Source organism: Capra hircus, chromosome 2 (assembly GCF_001704415.2).
Source record: "Capra hircus breed San Clemente chromosome 2, ASM170441v1, whole genome shotgun sequence".
NCBI classification, from domain to species: Eukaryota; Metazoa; Chordata; class Mammalia; order Artiodactyla; family Bovidae; genus Capra; species Capra hircus.
This window is the reverse complement of record NC_030809.1, coordinates 104,817,942-104,829,694: the sequence shown is the minus strand read 5'-3', so window position 1 is coordinate 104,829,694 and position 11,753 is coordinate 104,817,942. Positions and strand designations below refer to the sequence as shown.

The following is an 11,753-nucleotide window of genomic DNA, read 5'->3' as shown; positions in this document are numbered from 1 at the left end:
TTACATGTCTGCTCACATTCACTTACAAGTTATACCACCATACCTAATTTCAGTGGGGTGGAGAGTATAATCCTCCTCTATACCTAAACCCAGAAAGAGGACAGGAAAAATTGGTAGCACTCAAAATGCCTTCAGTAGTCATGTTATGGTAACGTTTTATGGTTCAAATTAGACTAATGGAGTTTACTGCTGCTGCTGCTAAGTTGCTTTAGTTGTGTCCGACTCTGTGTGACCCCATAGACGGCAGCCCACTAGGCTCCTCTGTCCCTGGGATTCTCCAGGCAAGAATACTCGAGTGGGTTGCCATTTCCTTCTCCAATGCGTGAAAGTGAAAAATGAAAGTGAAGTTGCTCAGTCGAGTTCGACTCTTAGCGACCCCATGGACTGCAGCCTAACCAGGCTCCTCTGTCCATGGGATTTTCCAGGCAAGAGTACTGGAGTGGGTTGCTATTGCCTTCTCCGAAGGTTGAAACTAACTGAAGTTTATTCTTCATCTAGCGATTGAAAGTTACATATCTGATTCATGAAACTGTTTAACCTGTGTCATTTAAAGACTAAAATTCAGATGGATTTAAATGGAGAGATTTGATAAATATAAATATCAATGAAAATGTTGAAAAAGCAATTTTTTCTGGTATGGTTCTGATATTATAATCCACATAAGCTACTTTTTTCTCCTTTTTATACTCAGAGATACACTGAAAGGCATATATCCCGCACAGGAGCGAATAAATATTAAATTAATGCCTCTCCATAGAGACAAAAGGCATACTGCTAGATATTTTGTATGTTACTTAGTTTCAGCGATCTTTGTATCAATCCCCGTAGATTCAGCTACAATGGGTATATAACTGAGAGAACATTTAGTCAAGCAGTGATTCTAAGTATCAACCTAATTTTTACCACCTTCCAAATGTTATTGTATCAATAGGGCGAAATGGCTAACAGATGTACTACAGGATGCTAATACCACAGTACAGGCCTCATTTACAACCTTCTTTCACTTAATGTCTCTACTACAGTTGATGGAAATACTTTAAACTGCAAAGTTACTTTCTTCATTAATTCACATTAGTTTTCGGAATGCAGACTTTCTTTCGGGCCCATCAGAAATGGCTTGCGCCTTACAAAACCTGGCAGGCACATATAATAGCACACAGGATTTACAAATACTTGTTTGTCAGGTGTAAAGAATCCCATAAAGAGCATGCACGTGGGAACTAAAACGTATACACAAGTACATGGTTGTGCCTATGTGAGTCCTTTCTTCCCATAAAACTTTCAAGAGGTGAATAAAACCTGTCATTCGATTCTTAGTTTATAGATCGTTATATATTGTCTGGTCCTCATGTCACAGCTGTTAAAAGCTTAAAAATTAAAAAAAAAAAAAGGAAAATGCCTCTGAAGACAGGACAAGCTTAAACCTGCCACCAGTTAGAAAGATCACAGTGTCACAGGTATGCTTTTAACAGGATAGCAACCTCAAAGGTCAAGTTGGGGGAGACGGGGGGCGGGGGAGAAAGCACCCTGGACGGAGATCAGACTGCAGGGAGGGCAAGCTGCAGGCCCCATTCTGAGGGTTTCTCCTGGTACTTCCGCAGCGCCCAGGTCCTCCGCTCCGGTCCTCGCAAGGGGGTACGCTCCCTTCCTCCCCACCTGTCCGGCTGGGTTTCCCGGAGTGATGCCCTAGCGGTGGGAGTGAGAACACGCCGCGCGGGAGCCTCCTTTCGGTTCGGCTCCCCCAGCTGGACCCCGAAGCCCCGGGGGAAGGAAACTACCATTCAGGGCTCTCCCATCCCCGCCCCGTTCCTCTCTCCGGCTCGCTGCCCGTCTCGCTTTGATGCCGCCGAGCCCCATCGCTACTTCGGGGCGGCCGTCAGGCGGAGGCGGCTGTGAGCTCCCGGGCTCCAGGGACGGAGATGGGGCAGGGTGAGTGAGCCGGCCCGGCGAGAGGCTCCGCACCGCCCGGCACCCGCCCACGGGCAGAGGAGGCGCTGTCTGGCCCGGCCCTCGCGGGGCAGAGCCTGGGAGAGGCTTGCCGCTCTCCCCTTCCTCCCAGTCCCGGCTGGGAGCCGAACGCGAGCGCGCCGGGGGAGGGAGGAGTGGGAGAGGAAGCCGCGGGAGAGAACAGGGAGCCACTGTGTCCTTTTGAAAAGAAAGTAGGAACGCTGGGTGGGAAAAAACAAAGGCGCCCTCCCAACTTTTCTTCGCGAAAAGTTTTCCCAGGGCGTTTTGTTTGTGCGAACTCGGCCGGCGGAGCCCGGGATCGCGCTGCCGGCGTGGCGGCTGTGCCTGTGCGCCTCGCCCCGCTCCTCCTCCTTCCAGCCTGGGCAGCTCCGCTCCCTCCCCGAGAGGCGCCAAATGGCTACCCAGTAACCTCGCGGGGCGGGGGCTGCAGCGCCGCCTCCTGCCGCCACCGCTCCCGGCGGCCGCTAGACCCGGCGGCGGCGCTGCCCGCGGGCGGGGAGCCGGGCCCGCAGGTGGAAGCGCGCCCTGAAGGCGGGCGGGCGGGTCCCGGGCTGGGGGCGGCTCGGGCGGGCTCTTGTGCAGCCAGCCCCGCTTGGGCCTCGGGGAAACGTGCGTCCCGCCCTGACCCGCCGGCCTCTCCTACTCCAGCAGTGACGCGCTGCCTCGGAGCCAGAGCCCGCGCAGCGCCCTTCAAGGCGATGGACGGCCGAGCCCCGCGCGTGCAGGACGCTCCGGCGGCGCTCCCGCCGGCCGCACCCGCAGGGTAAGCTTCGAGCGCCGCGTCGCCGCTCACCCGGGAGGTCGAGAGCTGCCGGGCCTTCACCCGTCACCTGGCTGGCAGCTCGCCGCCCCGTCGGCGGCCGAATTCACCAGCCGCGGGACACGCGGCCGACGGGGCTGCTTCCTCCCGGCCTCCTCGGAGGCCACCCCGGGGTCGGGGCTCGGTAGCTTTTGATTGCTTTCCTACCCGAGCTGCTCTGAGTTGCTAAAGGGCAGCTGAATGCCAAGAATTGGGTAAGGACTCCGGGAGCAAAAATGGCAACAAAGGGCTCCTTGTTGGGGCTCTGGGAGACCGGCGGACGGTACCTGTAAGTGAGCTCCTGAGAAAGGGAAAAAAAGTTTCCTTGGCCGAGGGCTGAGGCTCAGCAGGTGAGCCGTGTCAAGGTGACTGTAAGGAAGAGGCTTTCTGCGAGCGGGTGGAGGGCGACAGGAAGGGGTGCCAGCTGTCAGCCCGCAGTGACAGTTCCGGGACCCGGCCGGGTGCGCGCCTCTGATTGTGGGTATGTGTGTGCCTGTGGCCAATTGCCAGTCCCAAAGCCTAGCGCAGAGTCAGACCGCAAACACGGTACATTTCTTTGTACCCTCACATGGTTAGGAGAGATTGGAATGGAAGGGGCTGTCACATGGTGAGTTAATATTCAATGGAGCACGTCTTCCTGCCAGATATGCTAATAATCACCTTGCTAAGCGTTTGGGTAAACAGTAATGAGAACAGGTAGTTCTACAAGAGGTGGGGAGAACCTGAGAATAACCTTCGTCTTGGTAAACAGTGAAGGCTTAACATGGGCGCTAGTTGAACTTCAGAAGTGGGAAATCCCTTTGGGAAAGTGTAACATTTTCCTTCAGATGTTCCCCCAATTCAGTTTCTTTTCCGATAGTTAATCGGAACACAGCAGTGTTCTCAAGAGACCATGAACATTCGGAAAAGAATCGGGAAGGAAAAATCTGTTTTATAGCTAATGAATGAGAGTTGTACAGTTTTCTTGATTTGAGAGTAGAAAAGTCATTTTTATCCCGGAACATGACACACGTTTCCTTAGAAGCAAGTCACAGCATGTTTATTCATCAGAGACCATTCGAACATTGGCAGTTGCCTAGAGGAAACATGGAAAAGTCTCAAAGCAGCATGACTAATATAAAAGATATTTAGTATAATGCTTACATAGAGGAAACATGCAGTGTATGAATTAATTCTTTCTCTTCCAGTTAGTTATCTTCTCCCCTCTGCAAATAGCTGTATTTCTGTTGACTTCCGTTCCTATTCTTTACCCACTTTTTTCGTTATTTAGATATGATCATATATATTATCACCTTAGGATGTATGGGGGAAGAAGTTCATTGGCAGGAAGATATTAATCATAAAAGCGTGAATGTCTAAAGGCAGCTGCAGGAATACTGAAATGTATTCGGGTACCTCAAAATAAAATAGTATTAAATTGGTGGATTTGGAAGTGGATTAGATTAAGGTGCTGTTTGGGCTTCCTCCATAGCTCAGTGGTAAAGAATCTGCCTGCAATATAGGATTCAGGAGTGGTGGGTTGGATCCCTGACTCAGGAAGCTCCCCTGGAGGAGGAACTGGCAACTCACTCCAATATTCTTGCCTGGAAAATCCCATGGACAGAGGAGCTTGGAGGGCTACAGTCCATAGGGTTGCCGAGAGTCTGACATCACTGAGCACATACACAGATACTATTAAAAAAAAAAAAACACAGCATATGCACGTACACAAAATACACTAGTATACTTTTATGGGTGTTCAGAAATCAAATAATTCTGTGAGTAAAACAGGCGAGGTCAGATGCCTCTGACATAAAGGAAATGAGAAGAGCTTTCTAATGATAAGCACGACTGTAGTAAGACACTTCAGATTTTACTTTTGAGGATTTAAAGGTTAAACTGAAATTCTGTGCTACAAAAGAATGTACAAAATTGCTTTATCTAATTTCTCAAATATGAAGAAAACATATTTTTAGAAAATTTGTCCTGCCCTCTCCAAATTTAAGAAGAGGTAAGTTGAAAAATGCTTCAACATCTTATCTAGAATAACATCCCCTCCCCCATATCATTTTACTCTGTATTATTTGGAGAAGTTAACAATATTTGAAAGGTATAAATGTTAAAAAAAAAAAATTACTTCTCTGCTTTCACTTGTCTGTCTTGTCCCTGGGTGTATTCCAAGTGCCTGTTATATAGTATTTGTTGAATATTTATTATTCAATATTACTTTTGTTCTTTTTCTCAAAACCCCAGTACATTAAAAAGGTTTTAATTCTGAGAGAAAAAAAGGAATCATCAAAGAGATGGACAGTTCTTTGGGAAGTGGTAGGGCCAATCTATATGTTATAATAAAATGTTAGGTTTGGAAAGCATATTCTTTACTAATTAAATCATGATTCATGACTCCAATAACTTATGAGGCCTAGCTTAGTCCTTATTCTTGAATATTGCTGCTCTAAAAAATGCTTCTGTAAGTACTTTTCCAAGTTTTAGATCCTTGTACATGTCATTTTAAAGAAATTTAATGCAACTCCTTATTTTACAAATGAGAATCTGAAGCACAGAGACAGTGATTTTTGAAGGCCCAGAGCAAATTAATGGCAAAACCTGAAGGAAAACCCAGGTGTTAATCGCCTAGTTCATTGCATTAATTGCCTTTAATCTTTTTCAGATCACAATATGATACCATTTCAGATGGATTCATTATCTTTAGAGCTACCAGTGCTGGTGATTTTACTTGCCAAAGTGGATAGATATTTTTAACTCTTTGAAATTTAAATGTCAAAAGTTGACCTTGCTTTGAGGGACCTTATTGGTGTTTTGATTCTGAAACAAATTTTCCGGCATGGCACATTTGCATATTTCTTTATCGTCTTGCAGCATTGGCGCTATGGAGCTAATTGAAGGCATAGTAAAAAATTAAGAAATGATTTAGCAGCTGTTTCCTTTAGTTTTTATTTGGAGGCATCTTTGGTTTGAAAGTTTTGCTTTTGATTGTTTAAACAGGTCTTGTTAGCTAATGTGTTTTGACTACTTAGAAGCTGAATGCCTTAGCAAAGGTTTCAACATAATCACCTGGGTATCTTTAAAACAGGCTCTCACACTCCTACCTATCCTAATTTTAATTGGTCTAGGAGGGGAGGAGGGCATGGGGAGTTTTAAAATACTGCTGGGTGATTCTAATATGCATTCAGATCTGAGAACCACTGATTAAACAGGTATCACCAGCTGAGATAAAGATGAAGCCATAAATGGAATGGTGGCTGCTATTAATCATTTTTAATGAGCTCAGGACCCTAGAGTTCAGCTTTCTTTGTACCTTTTGAAAGATTCCATTTAGATGCTCTATAGTATTGTTTAATTTAATTTTATTTTTTTACTTTTTGAGGAAGTATATTAACTCCATTTTATGATTTTGGAACTGGGGCTCGGATAACTTAATTAACATACGAAGGCTATGCAATGCTAAGATATGCAAGAGTAATAAAAACAAAGTCTTATCCTCAAAACTATGCTCTTCATCCCTAGGCCTGTTACCCAGGATGTTTGCTACCATGGATGATACTGAATGGATTATTTAAAGTGGCCTTATGCATACATTGTCTTGATTCTTCTTAAAACTATGTTTGTAGTATCTTTAAAGAAACAAAATCCGACAAAATTGAATGCATATGAAAAAACTTAAATTTTTGGTTTATGTCTTTAAAGTCATATTTAACATTTTCATGTGTTTGGGATGATTTATCTCATAGTAAATTGGCACTTTTCTTTTTGTCAGATGACAGATATGTCATAGCTGGACTTATTTTTGCTCTTAGGCAGCAATTAAATTTATTATAGCATAGTTTCAAATGTAGGATTTTTGACCAAATAAGAAAAATGAAAGTGTTTATTAAGACACTGCTAGACATTTTTTTCAAAGTCTATAATTTTCTCTGAATGTATTAGAGGGTAATTTAATACTGTTATCACTTAACCTTATTATTGAAATGCCAGTTGTATTTATAAATTTCAAGCTTCATTTTATTGAGACAGCTCCTCTAATGCAATTAATTAGTCAAAACTTGTGAGCCCTTATTTTATATAAAACACATTTTTCTGGGCACTGGGAGACCGGCTCTCGATCTAAAGAGCTTTGCTAAAAAACTGTTTGTAACTATGCAGGAAAAAAAGAAAGTGCTGTTAGTGTAGAAGCGGTACTTTGATATTAACTTTAAAAGCATACTATGGATATGCTTAGGATTCAAAATGTCATGGTTCATTGGTCAGCAAATTTTGTTCAGAAGGTTGAAATGGGCCCTCTATCTGTTTGTATTATGTTTTCCTCCTTTTTTTTTTTTATATTGTGGTATAATACACTCAAAATTTACCATCGTAACCATTTTTAAGTGTACAGTTCAGTATTAGGTACATTCATATTGTTGTTCAACTGTTACCACCGTCTGTCTCCAGAACTCTTTTCATCTTGCATAACTGAAACTCTGTACCCTTTGAACACTAACTCCCGATTTCTCCTCTCCCCACCACTCCTAACATCTGCTCTTCTGCTTTCTATCTCCATGATTTTGGACTACTCTTATCACCTCGCATCAGTGGAATCTGTCTTTGTCTTTTTGTGACTGGTTTAGTGCACTTATTATAGTATCCTCAAGATTCATCCATGTTTATCATATATCAGAATTTCCTTCCTTTTTGAGACTGAATAACAATCTACTTTTATGCATTTATTTATCTATGGACACGGGTTGCTCCCCATGTTTTAGCTACTGTGACTATTGCTGTTAGGAACATGAGTGTTGAGCTGTCTCTTTGGGACCCTGCTTTCAGTTTTTCTGAAGCAGAATTCTAGATCTTATTGGTCATCCTGGGCTTCCCAGGTGGCGCTAGTGGTAAAGAACCCTGCTGCCAATGCAGGAGACAGAAGTGATGCAGATTCAATCTCTGAGTTGGGAAGATCCCCTGGAGTAGAAAATGGCCCCACTCCAGTATTCTTGCCTGGAGAATCGCATGGACAGAGGAGCGTGGTAGGCTACTGTCTATTGGTTTTCAAAGAGCCAGACACGACTGAAGCAACTTAACACAGCACACACAGCATGGTCATCCTATTTTTAATTTTTTCGAGGACAGCTATACTGTTTTCCATATCAGCTATACCATTTTCCATTTCCCAGAACAGAGCACAAGGCTTCTGGTTTTTCTACATCCTTGCCAACATCTGTTATTTTATTTTTTTGAAAGCAACCATTCTGTTATGTGTGAGATGGTGTCTCATTGTAGTTTTGATTTGCTTTTCTCTAATGATGTTGAGCATCATATCACATGCTTATTTGCCATTTGTATATCTTCTCTTGAAAAATGTCTATTAAAGCTTTTTCCTATGTTTCATTTGGTTTGCTTTTTTTGGCTGTTGAGTTTTATGAATTCTCTTCATATTCCAGATAGTAATCCCTTATCCTCTACCTGTCTTTGTAAGGCGTTATTGGCACACACCTATACCCACTTATTTGCATATTGTTTATGGCTGCTTTCATATTATAGCTGAGTAGTCCAGGCAGAGATATTATGATCTGTAAGCTAAAAATTATTAGCCTTCTCTCCATGTACAGAAAAAAGTTTGCTGATCCCATGGGCCAACTTATGAAATTGGTAAATGAAGTAGTGGTGATTCCAAATTTATTTACTTGGGAGGGAGGCATGTAAGTATTGAACTTATAAATTAGAACAAAATGATACTTGTTTGCATAAAGCAAGATATTCTTATAGTAAGTGTTTATATTCAATGGTGATCAGGTGTTTCCTCCTGCCCCCACCAGGTGAAAACTTAGGCGTGGCCTGTTGGCAAGCAATGTAGAAATTATAACATTGATGTGTTATCAGAATATATTTTAAAGAAAAGTTCTACACTTCTGTGCTGGAGATTCTTTCGTGAAAAATGACTGATGTATGATAAAAGTGTTTAGAAACAAATGTGCCTAGGAGAAGCTTGACCAAAGGTATACTTAATTCCCATCTAGTTTTTTCAGCCTATACCTATTTCCAGTTAAGCAAACTGTCTTTATAATAATGTTTCATATGATGCAGCTTTTAGTGCTCTAAAATTAGAGTGACGGTTATTAGAAGACCTTTTTTTTTTTTTTAATGACTTTGCTAAATTTTTTCCCCATCTGTTACAGTAAAAACAAACTAAAAGTATGGGAGAAAGAAGTTTCCCATGGCTATTTATAAAGGGCCAAATGTCTTCAGTTTTGATACAAACTTCATATCTGAGGAATGAATCCCTTGGAAAAGATTCTCAAAGATTGACTAGTCTTTAGAAAAATGCTAGAGTGAGCTTGTTCCCCCCACCCCATACTTTAAGTTCACATTCCTGCTTATAAATTTAAATAAGTTGGAACTATTTATTGACTTTGGACATAAAAAAAAAAAAAAAGCTGTGGAAGGGAGTCCCTGGTAGTCTAGTGGTTAGGATTCAAAATTTACACTGCAGAGGCCTGAGTTCAATCCCTGATCCTGTGTGCCACACCATACAGGCAAAATACAAAAAAAAAAAAAAAAAAAATTAAAAATCTCACTTCAGATGAGCATGTATACTTAGGAGTGGAATTGCTAGGTCAGAAGAGTAAGCATGCATATTCATCTTTTATAGACACAGTCATTTTTCCAAAGTGATTCCACCAATTTATACTTTCCATCAGCAACATGTGAAAGTTCTAGTTGTTCCACAGTTTTGCTAAGAATTAGTAATGGTCAGTCTTTTCCATTATAGTTTTTCTGTCAGGTATGTAAAAATACTGCATTCTGTAATATCTCAATAAAGCTAGGCGGGAGGTGGGAAATGGAAAAAAAATGCTGTGGAGTTGAATTGTGGAGTAGTTTGACCAAGAAATGCTTTAAATGGGATGCTCATCTCATCATTACAACAGCAAAGAATGCAGACAGGAGAAACAGTTTAAGCTCAACTGGTAGAAAGCCGAAAACTAAGAATTATTTGCAACTTTTACTGTATTTTAAATAATTACACATCTTTACAAAGGTTACAATTTCCAAGTTTCACAGGGAACAAATGAAGATATTTAGGTATCCTATATGGGGCAGTATCGTGATGTGCCTTTTCATGCTGTGTAGCTCAGACTGATAGCTCATACAGAGGCAGGCTTTCAGGAATTTGGTGGGAGGGAAACACAGTACATTACAGAACTGAGTCATTTTCTTAACTTCTACTTTCTAGAAAAAAAAAAGGGGGTAGCCTCATTACGGCTTTCAGGTATGTGGTTGTGACATGGTGAGGATGAAGGTTCTAGGTGAGCAGGGAGAAAAATCATCTCTGAATTCCTGTCCTTTCCTGTATGTACTCATGTACCCTTCCTATTGAATGCCCTCCTCCACTGAAAGCAGAGCTTTGTAGAAAATGTAAATAAATAATTACTTCTTGAAAAAGAGTATGGATTAATAGGACAGGGATTTTCCTTGGTAATTGCCTCAGGCTTGGAGAAGATTGCTTTGGATGGAATTAAAAGTGAAAATGCCATCCATATTGGATGGGATTTGATTTTTAAAAATAGATAGCTCAGTTGGTAAAGAATCTGCCTGCAATGCAGGAGACCCTGGTTAGTTAGATTCCGGGGTTGGGAAGATCCGCTGGAGAAGGGATAGGCTACCCACTCCAGTATTCTTGGGCTTTCCTTGTGGCTCAGCTGGTAAAGAATCCACCTGCAATGTGGGAGACCTGGGCTCGATCCCTGGGTTGGAAAGATCCCTTGGAGAAGGGAAAGGCTACCCACTCCAGTATCCTGGTCTGGAGAATTCCATGGACTGTATAGTTTATGGGGTCACAAAGAGTCAGATACGACTGAGCAAGTTTCGCTTTCAAAGCGGTTCAGAGTTGAGCCTCTGCTGTGGGATCAGAAAAGAACCTGAGATAAAAAACACTTTGGGTTCAAAATGTAGATCTGCTTTTAAAATAATGATTTTGATTTTGTCATGTAAGGTGTAACTTGATTTTAAATAGGGTTGAATACCAAGGGAATCATAATATGTTTTTAAACAATAATATCAGTGGAAAAATGCATTGTTTCTCAATGTAATTAAGTTGAGAGATTAAAACTACTTTGTATGCATTTTGGCGTATTTTTAAAAATTACACCATTTCACTTTGTAGCGATGTGATTTGCCGCTTCTGTACTTAACACCAATATTTATTTTTGAGGAAATAGAGTTAAGATGCTCAAATCTATGTGGGCCATTTATCACTAGTCCTTGACTTTCATCTCTGTAACCTGTATACCTGCTATTGCAAGCACATTCACACATGCCATTGTTTCTGGAGAAATGGAAGTGAAGAAGTATTAGAATAACCCCAAGGGGGACAGCCAGAGTTTCAGTAGCTGCTATAGTCGTGTATCAGTTCAGTTGCTCTGGGAAAGCAGGAAATTGAGTTGCTAAATCCAAAAATGGCTACCACTTTGCCTTTCCCACGTCTGATGGATGTGCTGGAGTTTCTAGATCAATTGAGTTTGCAGTGGTCAAGATAATTATAAAGCCATTGAATTGCTTTTCTTCTTTGTGCTCACGTGGTTGCACGTTACACACAAAGTGGAAGTGGCCGAGAGAGGAGCAGTCTCCTCCTTTTTGTCAGGTACCCCAGCTCTGGGACAATCAGGAAATAGACAGGGTCCCTATCTTACGGGACAGCCTCTGTGTTTTGCGGTCTTAGCAGCTCTCGTTATTCTCGGGTGTGCATGGTTCTGTTAGTTACTGGCTGCAGAATTGCTGAGTAACCTGTCCTACCTCCCTCTCTTTTGTTTCTATATAAGGTGCCCATTCCCAGGAAGCAGTTAGATGCTTTACCTTAAACAAAATTTTTTTTTTGCTGTGTTTCAAAAGAGCAAAGCCGAAAGTGGCAAAGAATGTTGGCAGGTGGAGAGAAACTACTTTTTACACATTTGTCTTAGTCGTCTTTCTTCAGTTTAAGACAAATTTTGTATCTAGAACCTATTCCAACCTATGG

General features: G+C 42.1%; 1 protein-coding gene across 6 annotated transcripts in view; it reads left to right on the top strand.

Annotated features, from left to right (window-relative positions):
- Positions 1,850–11,753, top strand: part of COBLL1 (cordon-bleu WH2 repeat protein like 1) — a 167,258-nt gene continuing 157,354 nt past the window's right edge. For 2 of the 6 annotated variants that reach the window (XM_018063983.1, XM_018063937.1), the window contains exons 1-2: positions 1,851–1,929; positions 2,617–2,731. In XM_018063983.1, coding sequence (XP_017919472.1) covers positions 1,920–1,929; positions 2,617–2,731 — 125 coding nt within the window. In that variant the 5' untranslated portion in view covers positions 1,851–1,919. Of the gene's footprint in view, positions 1,930–1,990; positions 2,160–2,219; positions 2,732–11,753 lie in introns of those variants that run through there. The other 4 variants (XM_018063956.1, XM_018063946.1, XM_018063973.1 and 1 more) reach the window with 4 other exon arrangements.